Genomic DNA, 18315 nt, shown 5'->3' with positions numbered 1-18315 from the left:
TGATGTGCTAATTTCCGAGCTCCTTGATGCCTGCACAGTGTTTGTTATGGCTTCGCCACACATAATGTTGTTCTGTTATTGATCTTAATTTGTTCTGTGGCATTTAATAGTTTATGGTGTTACTTGTCACATGCATGAACACTCTTCCTATCACTGGTCCATCTGTAGTGGACCTATATGTGGATGCCTTGCCCTGATGTTAACAGCTGCAATGAACAAGCGTTATTACAATTACCCGTGCTCCTACACAATGCTGCATTCTTGAAAGGCCGAAGTTTATGGAGCCAGGTGTAGACACTGAGGGGTGCATAACATCAGCACAGAGACAGGCAAATTCTCTGTGCTGACCGTGCCCTTAGCTTCTTACGGAGTGGCCTCCTGTTTATGTACTAAAAATGGGGTAGGCCTCGACTGTGTGCCACTGTATACCTTCCATCTTGTACAAGTCCCCAGTTTACACAATGGTATGGAACAGGGGCTTAGTCACATCAGACCCTGAATCAGGGAGAAAGTTCCCTAAATATGTAGCATTCTATTAGTTACATGCTGGTACCTGGTTCAAAGGGGATTTGTTTGCTTGCTTTATTATCCTCTTGTCTGTTTATTGTGCTGTTACTATGTCTTAATTAATGACAGTTAAGGACTATTTTGTTCTATGTCTGTACAGGTCCTAGCGCAATGGGATCCTGGTCTGTGACTGGGACTATGAGGCAGTGCTGCAATACAAATAATCACATGCCAATCTACAGAAATACTTTTGTACCGTAGCCATTCCCACTGTCTTAAGAGATTAGTCACTGAAAATGGAAGTATGTGAACTTGACATCTGCAGTTTAACTCAGTCCCTTCATCTCCTGCAGTGAGTGTGCTTTCTGCTCAATACACGCTCAATGGTCCACATAATAGGGTTATGAAGATGGGTCTATGGGAGGGTTTGACTTCCTCTACCATGGGCTGCTATTGCAGGAAGGAGGTTTGCTGGGAAGAGATGGGGTCCATCTGACCAAGAAGGAGAAGAACATCTTCATGTGCCGACTCACCAACCTTATGAGAAGAGCTTAAAACTAAGTTCAGAGGGGGCGGGTGAAAAAAGCCACCAGGTAAAAAAAGGTGACCTTAATAGAGGACTAGATGTTTGGGGAAAAGCAGATGTGGAAAATTGTAGTAGCATTATAGGAGTAACAAAAGGGAAATCCATGGGGGTATCTGCTTAACATCTTAGATGTCTATACACAAATGGAAGGAGTAATAATAAAGAGGACTAAACAGTAAAATCTGGGAGTTTTAGTACATAAGTCATAATTGAGCTTAACTGGCATCACAGATACTTGATAGGCTAAATCTCAGGACTAGAATATTGGTATAGAGGGCTATAGCTTGGTCAGGAAGGACAGGCAGGAAAAAAAAAGAGAGGACGTCTTGCATTGTACACTTGTTCTGAGGTCCAGAAGGAGGTGAGAAGCAGACCAGTTGAAAGTCTCTGAGTAAAGATAAAAGAAGGAAAAAACAGGGGGGATGTCCTGGTAGGGGTCTATTACAGACCACCCAATCAGGAAGAGGAGAGAGATGAGGCATTTCTAGAACAAAAACCTGAAATATTCAAAACACAAATCCTGATGATAATAATGGGGGATTTTACCTACCTAGACAGCTGTTAAAAAAGAAATATGGCAAAAAACAAAATTATCCAGTAAATTCCTGGAATGTACTGGGGACAATGCTTTGTTTCAGAAAATGGAGGTAGTAACCTGAAGGACAACCATTTTAGACTTTATTTTGACCAACAGGGAGGAGCTGGTTGTGAATGTGAAGGTGGAAGGTGATTTGGGTGAAAGTGATTACGAATGATTCTAAGGAAAGGAAGGAGTGAGAATGACAGAAGGAGGATTACAAAAAGCACACTTCAATATACTCAGAGAATTGGTAGGTAGCCACCCATAAGGAAAATATCTAAGGCATAAAGGAGTTCAGGAAAGCTGGCAGTTTCTCATGGAGACAATATTAAAGGCACAACTGCCAATACAAAGGAAAGATAGGAAGAATAGTAAGTTTTTTAATGACCTGAAAATCAAAAAGAAATCCTACAAAATGTGAAATGGAAGAATTACTAAGGAGGAGTACAAAAGAATAGCATATACGTGTAAGGATAAAATCAGAAAGGGTAAGGCACAAAAACAGTTATACATAGCAAAGGACAAATGTAATTGGAATTATTTTTCCATATGGTTTACTGCAAAGAGTGTCATCACTCTGAATGCTTTAAAGGCAACATAACTTCCAAAATCAAGAGTTGGCTCTACATATGACACCACACTGTATCAAACACAATAAAAATTAATGTAGTTGATTTGTCTGGCAGGACATGGAAATTAAGTATAAATTTCAATTCATTGTAAAAGAATATAAAATCAATATTTGTAATACAGTTCAATAAGGTTTCATCAGGCTTTTTGATCAACCAAATTAAAAGCAGAGGGAAACCAACCAACCACACTCAAGGGTCACTGTGCATTCTCCAAGGCAGTTTCTTCTCTTTCTTTGTTTGGTGCTTTTATTTATATAAATTCAACCAGGAGCAGATTTTCAGGTAAAACCAATACTGGAAAGTGTGGTAAACTGAGAGAGGGACCAAACCAAAATTCAAAGTGATGTTGAGAGAATGAGAAATTCTACACTGGAGCAAATGTAGCCATCTATTGAACTGCTTACATGTATGGGTCCAGATATTGAAATGTATTTAGGTTCCTAAAAGCTACTGATTTCAGTGTGAGTTAGGAGCCTAAATACCTTTGAGGATCTTGTCCATGTAATTACAGCACATACCTGGTCAGCAGCAGATTGTGAGGTATGCTACAGTCACACTGATGTCATAATAGTGCTTGCATAATCTGAACTGGCTATCCTGGCCATGACAGACTGAGAGGCCAGCTGCCTACCAGGACAGGAGCTCTTTGGAGAAAGGACTGGAGGAAGTGGTGAAAAAAGACTAAAACATGAATAATCTTGTGAGTGAACAGGAGGTAACTGAGAGAGGTAAGGGTCAGCATTGTATTTTCTAGATCCAGTCTATTCACACACACATTCAGAAAGCCTAGGCATACAGATAGATTAGTTGTAATGTTCTCCATTTGTATGACCAGAACCTCAGCTGCTGTAAACCAGTGTTGCTCTGTTGTCTTCCTTGTAGCTGTGTTGATTTACACCAGTTGAGGACTTGGCCTACAGCCTCTGGACCTGGAAACTTTCCTGAGAATCTGAGTTTCTATTGAATGTTATGGGGGAGGTCTGACTAAGCAAAACTCTTAAAGCATGTGCTTAACTTTAGGTCTCTTTGTTGGCTTAGAGTTAAGCATGTGATTAGGATGCTGAATCAGGGTGTAGGTGCCTTAATATGGATTTAGGTGCTTAAGTTTAGGCACCCAGTTTTGAAAATTTGGGCCATAAATTATTATTCTGTATGCTATCAAACCTCATCAATTGATAGTAATACAGAATAATTAGTAAAGAGGGAAAGGAAGATTATTTTACATGGGGATCTACTTGAAAGGAACAAATTTTCTTCATTATGATTTCCTCCCAAACACACTGGGTCCTTCAGCACACAAACCTGGTCATCAGGAGGAAGGAAGAGAATTTACATGATTCCCAGGTTGTCTTCTCCTCACAGTGTTTGGGCACCTGCAGAATCTTTACTGGATAGTGAATTAAAGAGGCCAGCACCAATTCTACTATCAGTGGTAACCAGCCAAATCCTTTTATTAAATTTCAGGTGTTTATAATGAGGTTGTTTCCCTCCTGGCACACATGGATGACCAAGATAAGGACAGAATTGCCCTCCGGATTGCCTCTATAGCTAAGACCAAGCTGGCTAGTGTTGTGAGAGTTCTGCTGGAGAAATTGCAACAGGATAAGGTAGGGCAGTTTCATGAAATTAAATCTGCTTTCCATGTGTCCACACCAAATTCTGCCTGACTTCCTGGGGGAATGCATGGGAGTGATTCAGTATAGAACTTGGCCTGGTGCACCAGCAGCGTAATCAGTATTCACCCTTCTATCCTCATCATGCAAAATGCTGTTATTACAGATCAGGCTGATATAATGCTCTATAAAAAGAGCATTGTCCGTTTTCACACAGTGGAGTACATGAGTTGTATATAGTAAAAGTACACTATAGGACCTGCAGTAATCTCTTCCAATAATACTTTGCCCTTCTTTAGCATCTTCATCCAAAAATCTCAAAGCACTTACCTAACACTAGTGAATTAAGACTCACAGCACCCTTGTGAGAATGGTAAGCATGATCCCCATTTACAGATGATTTGTGTCACAGGGAATTCAGTTACTTGCTCAACACCACTTAGCAAGTTAGTAAAAGAATGTGAATAAAACCCAAGTGAACTGACTCCCTGCTCTTATTCCTAACCAACACTCATGTCATCATAAGAAAGATTATTGAGATTATAGCACTGAAGGGACCTTATCTATATATTTTCCGGGGGGGGCGGATTCTGCAACAAAAAAATAAAAATGATGCGCACAGTATTTTAACATTTCTGCAAATATACAATATAATTGCACCATTTCAAATTATTTATTTCAAAATCCCTGTCAGCAAGTATGTCTGTATCAATAGACAACAAAAAGGATTGAGGAAATCTTTTTTGACAAATAGATTCCTTACTATGCATATTAATACAGAACTCTGAGTAACAATTCACTTCAACTCACTACAGAGCCATATTTCTTGCACCCCTCATGGCTTGGTGGAGTCAGGGGTAATGGAGGAGCTGAGGGAGAGGGAGGTGAATTGCTGGGAAGGAGCCTGGGTGTGAACTTGGAGGGTTGCTGGGTATGGATGGGAAAGGTGTGGAACAGTTTTTGGGAGGGCGGGAGGAAGTGTTAGGGAGCTCTCCCCATGCAGACCCTGGCTGACTCCTAACCTCTCCCATTCAGTAAGGCATCTGCCCCTGCCTCCATGTGTTCCTGCACCCCCACTCAGATACCCACTCCCCCCATCCCAATGTGGCTCTATGCCCCACCCAACCATCCCCTGTCCCTGTGTAGCTCTGCACCTCCTCCCCCATCACTATGTGGTTCTGAACCTCCCTCCCCCCTGTAACACTGGGTCTCCACTCCCATTCAGCCCCTGCCCCAGTCTGTCCTCCCCCACTAACCCTTATGAGCAGAACCGAACTGCTTGTCTTGGCCTCCTAGTACTTTAATTATTTGAATTACTTGATTAATGATGAATCTCTTTTGGTTTTAAAGAATAAAATTATTGCCTAATCCAGAGCTACTTGTATTACATAGTGCTTATGTATTCATAAATTATCAGTGACAATTTTCAATTAAACAAATCCTCCTGACATTTAAAAATGAATGGAAGGAGCTTCTCCCCAGTGGAGCTGTGTGTTCTGATTGCAGTTTGCAGAAGCCTCCTTTTCAAGCAGCACCAATGGAATGTTTAGCCAATCGAGAGATCTGATTGGCTCTGAACATTCCAAAGGGCTTTATGACCTTGGCATGCAGGTCACCTAGATATAGAGACTCCCAGGAGACAGAGATGGTAAAGATCTATTGGATCATCCAGTCCATGTCCCTGTGAATGCAGAACCATTCCAAATGGCCATTTCCCACTGGTTTGGCCAAACTAATTTTAAAAGCCCCTAATGACTGAACTTCCGCTATTTTCCTAGGAAGACTATGTCATAACCTTATAGACCCGTCTCACAGGTGAGGCATTTTTCCTGTTATTAAAGTCTAAATTGTATGTCTTTTTTTAGTTTAATCCCATTACTCCTACTTTTACCTAAATGCAGTGATGAGCTGCCAAAATATTAACAACCGGTTCCCTCCTCCTCACCTCATGAGGGGGTCGTTCCCCCCCGGGGGTCATGCCCCATCCAACCCCCCATGTTCCTTGACACCCCCCTGGGACCCCTGACCCATCCCTGTCCTCTGACTGCCCCTTGCAGCCCCATCCAATCTCTCCTCTTATTCTTGATGGCCCCCTGGGACCCCTGCCCCATCCAACTACCCCTTCTCTCTGTCCCTGACTGCCCCTGCCACCTCATCCAACCCCTGCTCCTTCCTGACTGCCCCCCGGGACCCTTGTCCCCATTCAATCCCCCTGTTCTCTGCCCTCTGACCACCCTGACCCCCCCCCACAACACACCGAACACTGCCTGCCTGCCCCCTTACCACACTGCCTGGGTCCGGGTCCGCTCTGCCGGGACCTCGACCAGTGCCATAGGGCCCGACTCCCCGGGCCGGAGCCGCTCGGCCGGCACCGGGGCCGGAGCTGCGGGGCCCGACTTGCCGGGCCGGAGCCGCTCGGCCGGCACCGGGGCCGGAGCCACGGGGCCCGACTTGCCGGGCCGGAGCCGCTCAGCCAGCACCGGGGCCAGAGCCGTGGGGCCCGACTTGCCGGGCCGGAGCCGCTCAGCCGGCGCCGCTGGGCCCGACTCCCCGGGCCGACGCCCCTCGGCTGGCGCCGCGGGGCCGGGGCTGCTCAGCCGGCGCCGCTCGGCCGGCACCGCGGGGCCCGACTCCCCAGCCTGGGCCGGGCCGGAGCCGCTTGGCCGGCGCCAGGGCCGGAGCCGCGGGGCCCGACTCCCCAGGCCAGGGCCGCTCGGCTGGCGCCAGGGGGCCGCGGGGCTGGGGCCACTCGGCCGGGGCGGGGGGCTGCTGGGCCGGCGCGGGGGGGCCGGGGCGGGGGGGGCGGGGGCCCCCCGGGCGGGGGCGGGGGCGGCCGGGGCCGCGGTGCCCGACTCCCCGGGCCAGGCCGGAGCTGCGGGTCCCCAGGTGGGCCGGGTCCGAGCCGCTCAGCCGGGACCAGCCCCAGCCAGTGGTGCTTGGCTGGGGCGCTCGGCCAGGGCCAGGGGGAGCAGGACTGGGCCATGCACACACCGTCCCCTCCGCGCCCAGCTTACCTGCCTGCTGCATTTTTCAGGCTTCCCGCGAACATTTGATTCGCGGGAAGCAGGGGAAGGGGAGGAGAAGGAGGGTGGAGCATTCAGGGGAGAGGGTGAGGTGAGTTGGGGCCGGGCCGGGTGGACAGCTGCCCTAGCCTTTGTTAAATTTAAAGCTTTTAGAACCATTTGTCCTGGAACAACCGGTTCTTTCAGTCTGTCTTCAGAAGTAGAGGTCTGCTCAGGCCCAGTTTTGAAGCCCAACCCGAACTGGCCCCAAGCCCACTCACCTCACCTTGAGAGGGTTGAATCATTTTCCATCCTGGTCCCAACCCTTCCCCCCAAGCCAGATATTGCCACTGCATCCTGCTCATGGAGCCGGCGCAGCGGCAACGATGTGCATCGATGGCTTCATCCTCTGACACTGCCCCCTGTTGTGCCGATCCCATGGGCTAAAGGAGGAGAGCCGACCTGACCTGAGCCCAAAAGCCAGTTGTTTTTTCATCCAACCTGACCCTGATGCCTGTAGTCAGGTCCCATAGGATTTGGGTCAGGGTGCAGGGCTCTAATCAGACGCCAGTTCTGCCACCCCCCTGCATTCTTTTAGTGCTCTCCCATGAATTACTTCCAGTTTGTTGCTCTCTCTGGGAATGTGGTGCTAGAAAATGCAATAATCCAGATGCAGTCACACCTTAGATGAACAGAGAGGAACTGTCATCTTCCTGCTTTGTGCCATGATCCCTGTGTGGAAAAGACCCAACCCACATGGCTCTTTGTGGTAGCCGTCACCCCTTGCATATACACGTTGACTTGGTTTTTCACTGTCACCCCCAGGGCACTTGTTGCTTCCCACTTTTCTCCCTCCCATTATGTCAGTTACATCCTTTCCAGATGTGCTAGTTTGCAGTTTTCTGAAAGGAATCTTGTTCTCTGCTCAGGTTTTTAATTTCTCTGTGTCCCTCTTTATTTTTTTTCTGTCCCAGCTGATACTAAACTCCCCCATATTTAGTATCATCTGTGAATTTCTACACTGAAGGGCCTCATAAAAGACACCTTTAACTGTGCGACTGTCAATGTAGATCTAACTGCTGAGCTAATTTCTGCTAGGAGCTGTTGAGGACTTACTGCGGGAGTTGGGTATTTTGTAATTACACATTTACCAATTCTGTCTGGAATGACTAGAGCAAGGGCAAGGGGCTCCTTTTTATTGTTTGTTTTCAATAAATGAAACTCGAGAAGGGGGCAGTGAAGGAGGCTTCTTCTGGCTTTTTTCTCTGCAGGAAGATTAAAATATGTCAATTGTTCGGCTGCTTCTGAAGTGCTGCTAATATGGTGATTATGGAGGGCATGGCATGTTTTACACCAATTAAGTCAATGGAGTAGTTGTGTGAGCATGCTGGCTGAGGAGTCAGTGTGGCCTAGGGGATAGGACTCTGGATAATGACTCAGGAGATATGGATTCTCTTCCTGGCCACAGACCTGCTCTGTTATGATAAGACTTAGGCTAATAATTTCATGTTTGGATTGGAAGCTCTTTAGGGCAGGGGCTTATTTGTCAAATTACTGTGTGGTCATCAAGAAAAACTTTTCCGAATTTTTTTTTCTCTTTTCTGGTTTGTCCCCAGCAAAACAGAGTAGCCATCTACTATATCCTGGAGGAGGTATTACAGCAGGACACCGGGGGCCTAGAGATAAGGCTAGTGAAAAACATTGTAAGCCTAGCCTCAGACCAGATGAGAGAGACTCAGGTAAGTTAGTTCTCCTGAGCTACTAATCAAAGGATCCAAAGCTTTAACTAATTAAAACTCTCTTTTGGGGGGGGGGGGTAAACTATATACTGAAATGAAAATGTATTCTTCTGTTAGAGGCCCACACCTTCCTCCAGACCAAAGCCCAGGTCCTAGACAGCACTTGTGCACATGCATAAGATGGGAAAACTCACATGTGAAAGTTACACATGTGCTTAAGTGCTTTGCAGGATCAGGACCCGAGACACATGATCTCAGACACGGAGACAGGCCTGTGGTTTCTTAAGGAGCACGTCTTTCCCAAAGTCTACTAGGGATTTCATTATTGATACTGATGTTATGTGGGAGGCGCTCTGATACTATAGGGATAAGTGGCAGTATAAAGCTCTAAGACAGACAGACAGAATCTGAGCTATCTCCAAAAGCAGCAGCATTGGATTTAGAATCTAGTTTGGCAGCAGGAAAACCCATGGAAAAATCTCTCTCTTGTTCCAAAGGAAGTCAGCCTCCTTTTGGGGGACAGTTTATTCCAGGAAAGCTCTCTGAATATCTTGAAGCTGTCTGTGTCTCACTACCTCCTCAGGGCAGGGCAGGGCAGGGCAAAATATCACGTGACTAAGGTGACCAGTCATCCACCCACAAGGAGCTAATAATGAATAGTCTAACTAAGCAGCTTGCAAGCAACTCGAAGGCTGAAAATTGTTTAGCCAAACGACTCAATGAATATTTATGACTAATGACTGTATCCGCAGAAAGTTGGGTGAGTTCATTCGGAACTTATGCACAGAAATAAGATCTTGACTCATATAAACAACTCTGGCTAGTGCAACCGGCTTCAGTTACTTCAGTCTTCCTCTTTTTTTGTTGTTTTGTTTTGTTTTTTTGTAGGAAGCAACAAATGAAGTAAAAGTGGCAGCTAGCAACACGTTAGTGACTCTGGCAAGCTGCTATTTTGATCATGTCATGTATGAGCTACACTGTCATCTGAAACCACCGAAGCTGCCTGAAGAGTTTATTTTAGTTACGCTGGCCAACCTGTCATCAGCCTATGGTATGGTAACTTCCATCTTTTGTTTCAAAGTTATCGTCTTTCATTTAAGGACAGGGGATTACTCTCTCTACCTAAAAATGTTGCAGCTAAACAGAGCTCTGCTTGAGTGTGTGCGTGCGTGTGTGGAGAGACAAAGGATTCACTGCTCTTGCTAGTTCTGGCTTCCAGATCATGAGCTGTCCAGACGGCAGTGGAAGCTCTAACTTCTGCCCCCAACTGAAGTTCCTTAAGGATGGGAATGAGTGGAAGATCAGGTCTAGTGGAGCTCTTCTCCACCCCACTTCCCATCCGGCCCCAGTGCTCTCTCCCCTTATGCTGGGAGTGAGTTGAGCATCGGGCACAGCTGTGCACTGGTGCAGGATTCCTCTCTTCAGGGTGAATCCCCCACTGGCTTTCAATGGCTCCTTTAAAGCCAGTCTGCTCTGCTTACGCAGCAAAATGACCCAGGAGCCCATAGTATCCTGCCCCTCAGTGTTTCTAAGTGTGTTCTAAGAAGGCAGAGAGCAGCCGATTATCTATCTTCCTTCTCTTCTGCAGCACGTAAGTGTATCCCTTTTGTGAGAGTGACCCTGAACACCATGTTCTCCATGCTGGAGTTCGTCAAGGACGGCAGGCTGAGACAAGCATTTTGCGGTGGTAAGTGCCAGCAGGTGCCCCAAATGGATATTTAGGGAGTCTTGGTACAGATTGGAGTGACTGACCAAGTTTGCAAACATGCCCTGAACTGTGCTCCCTGCCCTGGATTGCACCAGGTGGTGCGTTCCTTGGCTCCCGCAGCACTCAGTGAAGTTGAGAGTGCTCTGTACTTTGCAGGAGGCACTGAGCATTTGTAAGTTCAAGCCCTTTATGACTCATGGATATAATTTAAAATAAACAGACACAAAGGCTGAAGCTGCCCATCTGCCGGCAGTCTCCTGGGGGAGGAGGTGAAGGGAACAGATTTCAATACTGTACATTTAAAAATCCCATTTCCCACTCCTTCACCCATTCTCTCCTCTTAGTTTCTTTATCATCATCTCCTTTCACCCTCTTTCTCTGTCTTCTCTTCCTCTCCACTTCTCTCTTCCTTTGCTTTTCAGGTGATGCTCAGTAAGGGGTTAATCCTGTGCCTTTGAGGTAAATGGGAATTTTGCCATCGACTTCATAGACAACAGGATTGGGCCCTAATTCTTCTTAGCAAGGACACTAGATACACCTACCTTTAGGGCAAAGTGCTCCCACTACCTTCAAATCCCAGTAAAGCCAATGGCAGTTAGGGGCACTGAACATCTTTCAGACAAACTGTAACTCGAGATAAAATCATCCAGTGTTAGAGTTAAATAAACAATAACTGCAGAGGACACGAGTCGTTCAGAGGAGAGCTTGCTGAAATATTTTGATTTTTAATTATATTTTCCATAATTTTCCCCCCAAATTTGATGAAAAACAAATGTGAAAATGTCAGTGACAAGTCTGATCAGGAAGTGTGCATCCAGTGTTTCTGAGTATCTAAAGAGGTGGCTGGATTTTTGATTTTTGAAAAATAGAAATGATTTTTAAACTTTGCAATTTTGAAAGAAAAATCACCATCAGTAAAGATTTGTAATTTAATTTAAACTGTTTTTTCAAGCAGCTCTAATTAAGAGGTAACAAGGAAGGGAGAAAAATTGTCTTCAGATGCTGGTAATTGAAAAAAGATTGAGAGATCTGCAAATTAAAAAGCCTTTTGAGAAACAAGACACGGAATGGGGGGAAGAGAAATAGCTCAAAATTGATGTTGGATTTCAGCGTCTAGTCCTGAACAGAGCAGTAGCTGCCATGGAATTGTAGTAAACTTTTGGCCTGGGTGTCTTCATGGATAAAGCAACTTCTCCTCGTTACTAATGTGTCCTTTTCACATTGCCTGTCTTCTCTCCGTCCATGCAGTTCTGGAACAATGGTCAAGGGCAGTACGTCTCTTTTTGGCTAACTGGGAAAAGTGCTCATTCCCCAAAGTGGGCCAATTGCGACTCTGCAATCATTTTCTTCCCGTCTACACTCATGTGACCAGCAACTGGCTGACCTGTGAGGAGCCGGAGGTGAGAATTGCTGGTTCTCTAAACCTTTAGCAGAAATTGTAACGTTAAATTCTATGTGTCTGACACTCATTGTGATGATGGCATTTAGTGGTAGGTCCTTTTGGATGGAACAGAGTGTCATGTAAAACATCTAAAACCCAAACATTTATAATGTCACCACATCATGGAAATTCTGTCAGTACGCAGTGTACATGGATTCTAGTTTTATGCACCTAACGTGCAGATAAACATGGGATAGTGGCTTAAATTAATTCCTCCATTCAGCCCCAGTGGAGTTCCAGCAGGGATGAGTTGGCCTAGAATGCATACTAATCTGGGGAATATTTTACCTGGTATAGTTGTGAGGTGCATTAGGATATAATCCTGAAACCAACCCTACGAGTCCCGGTTCTTTACCAGGAAATATTGAGATAGGCCCATTCCTACAGTGGAACAAGGGAAGTTGCAGGCATTGGAAGTAGAAAAGGTGTGCCCATTGGATGATACTGAATGAATTAGTAGGAACATAAATTCTGTGTCTCATCTATGCAGCTCAAGCAGGCTATCATCAAAGCCCTTGGTCCCATGATGAGCCTCCTGCTACACAAAGAGGAGTATCAAGATCAGATATTTGAACACCTCTCATGGCTCCTTGAGCAATATAATGAAAACACTGATGTTTTTCACGTCACCAAGGTGAGGTACCACTCCTTAAGGTAACTGTCTATGTGTGTGCATGTATGAACTGCACAAGGAATTTGCTGCCAGTGGGGTTTCCTGGTTGAGACAGTGACTTGTTAGAAAATAAATATCCACACGAGTTCTGGGTTTATACACATGGTGAGCCAGGCAAGAAGATTTGTAGGTAAATGCCTCTTATGAAAAGCATCCTCTGTTTCCTGGGGAGGATGATAAGGAAATAAAAAACAAAACACCTGCCCCCCTCCCCAACAAGATCTACCCTCATGAATTCCCAGTACATCCTGTCAACTCTGCGTCTCTCTTTTAGTTCATAAGCTCCTCAGAGCATGGTCTGCCATATGTTGTCTCTGGTCAGTACCAAGCCAATGGTCAATGGCTGAAAATTAATACTAAGGAGGCTTGAGGGTGATTGCTTTGGATTATGTAACTAGATGGATCTAAAAGCATTGCCTGTCTATTTCACCTCCCATTCTATGCAGTGTTGTTGTAGCCATGTTGGTCCCAACAGCGCCAAGGTGGGTGAGATAATCTAATTAAAGATATTGTCTCACTCCCCTTCTCTCTCTATTTCATCTACCCTGAGTACCACATGAGCAAGAATTAACGGGCCATATTCTGTCTTCAGTGTGGCTACACTGTTGTAAATGAACTCACGAGACAGCTATAACTTCTTGGTAGTGATATTTACTCACCATCTCTGTTGGTTGAAGCTTTCTGGTACAGTATGTGGTCACTTTTGGGGTTGAAATACCCATGATTTGGAGGGAACCAACGCATGACGGACTTGTTTGATAGCATCAGAGCACTACAGAACTGCTTCAATATAGTAAAATCTGTAGATGGCATCAGAGACATTCTGGAAGCTTGAAGCAGCAAAGGAGAATTCGATTGTCACCTTTTATCAATAACCTGGCAGAGGACATAAAAACATCTCTGATAAAGTTGGGAGATGAGATAAAAATTGGGAAGTGGTAAAAATGGCGAGGACAGATTCACAGAGATCTAGATCACTTGGTAAACTGGGTGCAAACAAAGGTGCATTTAAATATGGCTGAATGTAAATGTGAGCATCTAGGCACAAAGAATTTAGGCCATACATACATGATGGGGGATGCTGTCCTGGGAAGCAGTGACTCTGAAAAAGATTGTTCATCATGATCACCACAATCAGCTGAACATGAGCTCATGCTGTGGCCAAAAAACTGAAAAGCATAAAAAGGGGAATCTCTAGGAGGAGTACAGTGGTTATTTTACCTCTAAATCTGGCACTTGTGTGACTACTGTTGGAATACGGTGTCCAGTTCTAGTGCCCACAACTCAAAAAGGGTGTTGATAAATTGGAGAGGAGATTGAGAGAAGAGCCACAGTGATTAATGGATTAGAAAACATGCCTTACAGTGGTAGAATCAAGGAACTCAATCTATTTAGTTTAACAAACAGAAAGTAAAAGGGTGTGTGATTGGGTTTAGCTACCCAACATTGGTTCAACACGGGATAATCATACTTTATGGGTTAAGGAGGCCATGGCCCTCAACTCTGCTGGGCATGCTTCAGCTGGAACCAGGATATTAAAGAGAGCCACTCAGCTCAGTCTGGGATGGCTGCCGAAGAGAGCAGAGGTGCATTCAGGAGCAGTGCCAGGGTTTTTGGCACCCTAGGCGCAGGGCCGGCTCTACCCATTTTGCCGCCGGTCCCGAGCTCCGTGGACCTCCCGCAGGCGTTCCTGCGGAGGGTCCGTCCCACGGCTCCGGTGGACCTGCCGCAGGCGTGCCTGCGGATGCTCCACGAGAGCCGCTGGACCAGCGGACCCTCCACAGGCACATCTGCAGGAGGTCCACCGGAACCACCTGCCGCCCTCCAGGCAAAATGCCGCCCCCCCCCCCAAATCCTGGCGCCCTAGGCGACTGCCTAGCTCGCCTAAATGGAAGCGCCGGCCCTGGGTGCATTGGAGGCTCCTGCAGAGAGACTGCCAGTGCTCCAGGATTCAGAGATCAGCCAGACTGTGGCTGCAACCGACCCCCAGCCGCCCAATGCCAGAGATGGAGGAGAGACCACAGAATTCCTGAGTGGAAAGTATCCTAGGTAGACTAAGCATTGATCCAGTTGAGGCACTGGGCTTTGACTTGGTGTGTTTTGGAAGGATCCCCGCTGATTTGGTGGCAGATACCCCTGCGGCAAGACAGGGCCCTGGCCTGGGACCTGTGGAATACGTAGGACCCAGTGGAGAAGGGCTGGCCACTAGGCAACACTTCCCTCCTGCAAAAGGTGGTTCTAATGACTCTGGCCACTAGGCCGCATTGCTCTGCTGCCAAGGGTGGTTCCATTGACTTTGGCCACTAGGCCGCACTGCTATACCTAGAAGGGGAGCCCTACAGACTCAGGCTGTTTGGCCGTGGAACCTCACTGAAGGGCTGCTGCGCTGATCCCAACCATTAGGCTATGCTGCCATAGGAGTCAGGACTGCTGCGGTGGCTAAGGAGACTAGGCCAGCTGGGCCGCCCGAGATCTACTTCATTTCCTCCACAACCTGGTACCACCCTGACGGGGTGGACCTATCCTGTGACAGGTGACTTCATGACAGTCTATAATATCTTACATGAGGGAGTCATGTTTTATAACGGGCTCTTCAGTCTAGCAGAGAAAGGGGTAACTTGATCCAGTGGCTAGAAACTGAAGCAAGACACATTCAGACTGGAAATGTGGTGTCCATTTTTAATGGTGAGATAATTAACCATTACAACCATTTACCAAGGGCCAAGGCAGATTCTCCCTCACTGACAGTTTTTAAATAGAGATTGGGATGTTTTTCTAAAAGCTCTGCTCTGGGAATTATTCTGGGCAAGGTCTGTGGCCTGTGTTATACCGGAGGTCAGACTAGATGATGGCAATAATCCGTTTCGGCCTTGGAATCCATGAATCCCCTGAATCTGCTTCAGTCACTACATATTGCTCCTGTGTGTGCCACCATCTGACTTTCACCCTCTGTTGCAGAGTCTGAGCCAGCTCTTGGAGGTCTCTGGTGAATATAAGATCCCTCTCCCTGACGGGAAGTTTCAAGCCATCTGCAGTGCTCTGCATAACCAGGTGAGGGTGGTTTTGCTTGGATCCCTTGAGCTTAGGCACAGCAGATCTGAAGCATATTAACAATCCAAATCTATGAAATGATAGTGCAGAGCCTGGGGACTGCCTCATGCCTTACTGATTTCTGCAGGCTCAAGAGTAAGCAGGTAGTGGTCTCACTTTCTTGGCTAATATCCAGCTCAGTTTGTAAAGCAATTTTACCATAAGCCGTTTATCAGGGGGAGTCAGAGTTGTACAGTAAACACTGTGGCTGTGTCTTGATTCGATGAGCTCTGCCGTTCAAAACACTCTAGCTTCTCTCATCTAATGTATTGGACATTGTGTTTGATTCTTGCTGTGCATTCAGTACCATCCACCTGGGGTTCAGACCTCTAGTTGGACAAGTAGGAAGTGGAAGCTTAGAAATTAATTGAACATTTTCTTTTCAATTGCTTCTGATTAGTTTTTCTTTGACCATTTCCCTTCTTCCCACAGATCTGTTCTCAAGCTAAGCCGCTCAGCATGGAAAATCACACAGAGCTGGTCCATTGTGTAGTTCAACTAGGTAAGGGGAAGAAACTCTGAGTTACACAGTAGTTTCCTTGTAACTTCCTTACCTTTGTAAGGTATGGTAACAATAAGAGTTCTGTCATCAGCGAGGACGTGATTTCTTGCCTTGCAGCCCGTTCTTCTCCTGATGATCTGATAGCCTTTCTGCACTCGCAGCTGGAGATTGAGAATGAGGCTGTTCGTGTGGCATCTCTGAATCTGCTCAGAGCTATTGTTGGTGCTGACTGTAAGTAACACAGGAGCAACTGTGCCAGTTGCCCTCTTGGCCGACATGCTGAGGGTTGAGTTGGGGACGTCCAGGGCAGGGCCGGCTTTAGGAAGTGCGGGGCCTGATTTGTGGGGCTTGTACTCACCGGGCGGTGCCCTGAGACTTCGGCTGCACTTCGGCGGCGGGTCCTTCACTCGCTCTGAGTCTTCGGTGGAACTTCAGCAGCGGGTCCTTCACGTGCTGCCGAAGACCCGGAGCGAGTGAAGGACCCGCCACTGAAGTGCCGCCGAAGACCCATAGCGCTGCCGGGTGAGTAAAAATTTAAAAGGTCACTGGGCGTGGGGTCCAGTTATGTGCAGGGCCCTGTCAGGCACGGGGCCCAATTCAGGAGAATCAGGGGAATCGGCCTAAAGCCAGCCCTGATCCAGAGCTAAAAGCATGAGCTACTATAGATTGAGCGAAAGAACCAAGGCTCTGTAGGCCCGGCAGGGCTGTAACAGACTCATCACCTCTGCAAATGGGGCACAGAATCTCTATAACACACAGTCACCAGTGGTCTGGATATCCACTAAGGGGCAAAATGCTGCCCTAAGTTACCCCCCTATGGCCACACAGAAATCAACAGGTTCAACTAAGAGCTGAATGTAGCCCAAGGTATTTTTCAACTTCAGATACAGAAGTTGACTTGGGGCTAATGCACATTAACGATAATCAAAAATAAAATAATACCCCTGACTCGATAATCGTCAGTATTAGACACTGTAGACTAGATTCTGAGTTCTGTTAGACTGTGTTAAACACAGATTGACCTCAGTCTATCTAATTCTTTTATACTATTTCCATCATGGCAGCATGATGGCACTATTTATAGAACTGGAATTACTTTCGATTTACACTAGTGTAACTCAGACCAGAGTCTGGTCCTATGTTTTCCCCATTGATTCTGTGTATGAGAGAAGCTTGGTATTACTCTTAAATAGGGCCTTTTGAAATCCGGGATTCATTCCAATGTGGAAAGTGAGTGTGTGGAACAAAGAAGTACTGTACACCTCTCCTTATCTTTCAGTGCCCGAGACAAGACCGAAAAAGTGTCTGATTGTGAAGGCAGTGAAATCCACTTTCAGTGATCAGAATGCTACGGTAAGATTGTGTGTGGAGCAGTGAAATATTTCAATTTTTTTTCAATGATATGGGATGAATGGACATCTGGGTGGAGCTTTCATTCAGATCCAGAGGAGAGACTGCAGACTAGAGAAGGCATGTCATTATCCTGACTGTGTTAAATGGATCCATGTTTATAAGCCAAGGAGATCAAATCAAAAGCATAAGGACTCTCATATCCTATCTCCTATTTCAGGCAGAAGGGATAACAATAACTCATGTGTGTCATCTCTGCCCTTGCAGGTGAGGAAGGCAGTTCTTCATTTCATCCAGAGGCTGCTCAGCTTACAAAGTGTGGAGAACTGTGCAGCTTGGGATATGGTAGCACATGTTTTCACGGAGTTCAGCGTGTCCACCAGCAAACTAGTAAGGAGACTTCTTAACACTTAAGACTCGGTCCTACCATTCTTGCATGCTGACTGCTCCCCTTGCCTTCAGTGGGAGTTTTGACTCAAGGACAACTGGACTGAAGGATTAGAGCCAGAATCTGATCAGTTATATTGGTGTAAAGTCAAGGTAACTCCACTGACTTTAGTGGCGTCACTCTGGATTTATACTAGTGTAACAGATCAGACTCTCACACTGGGTATTTACATCTAACAGAGTCATCTAGGTTCCTCAACCCTCTGATGAGTCATTGAAAATTCTGAAAACACCATTTTTCAGTGAAATGTTCTTGTACAAGAAAGCACATCTCTTTGTTTTCAATAGACTCTCCAGAGAACATAATGGTGCCCAATTCGGTGGCTGTTGAAGCAAACATAAACTATCAGCAAAATACCGAGGTTATGCAGGTTGCATCCCAGACTGTCAAGAGCCTGGAACAGCTTGCTGCATATTTCCCTCACTACATGCTCTAATCTACATG

At 46.3% G+C, this 18315-nt stretch overlaps 1 protein-coding gene and 1 pseudogene across 1 annotated transcript; one reads left to right on the top strand and one right to left on the bottom strand.

Moving 5' to 3' along the window:
* The window catches only part of LOC120374491, a 193918-nt pseudogene that overhangs the window by 113812 nt on the left and 61791 nt on the right, over positions 1–18315 (bottom strand).
* Positions 2878–18226, top strand: LOC120374368 (maestro heat-like repeat-containing protein family member 2A). The gene is made up of 13 exons (XM_039493871.1): positions 2878–3033; positions 3770–3912; positions 8537–8659; positions 9548–9710; positions 10248–10346; positions 11616–11767; positions 12299–12442; positions 15440–15532; positions 16004–16073; positions 16191–16304; positions 17353–17426; positions 17691–17813; positions 18159–18226. The coding sequence occupies exons 1-13, from the start codon at positions 2994–2996 to the stop codon at positions 18174–18176; spliced, it is 1356 nt and encodes a 451-aa protein (XP_039349805.1). The 5' UTR covers positions 2878–2993; the 3' UTR covers positions 18177–18226.

Source organism: Mauremys reevesii, linkage group 11 (genome assembly GCF_016161935.1).
Source record: "Mauremys reevesii isolate NIE-2019 linkage group 11, ASM1616193v1, whole genome shotgun sequence".
NCBI lineage: Eukaryota > Metazoa > Chordata > Testudines > Geoemydidae > Mauremys > Mauremys reevesii.
Note: the sequence above shows the minus strand (reverse complement) of the source record. Positions and strands in the feature narration are given on the sequence as shown.

Coding starts and splice junctions, on each gene's coding strand:
- LOC120374368 (XM_039493871.1), top strand. CDS start 2,994: ATGAATAATCTTGTGAGTGAACAGGAGGTAACTGAGAGAG. Junction 10,347..11,615: donor GAGACAAGCATTTTGCGGTG/GTAAGTGCCAGC, acceptor CCGTCCATGCAG/TTCTGGAACAATGGTCAAGG. Junction 11,768..12,298: donor TGACCTGTGAGGAGCCGGAG/GTGAGAATTGCT, acceptor TCATCTATGCAG/CTCAAGCAGGCTATCATCAA.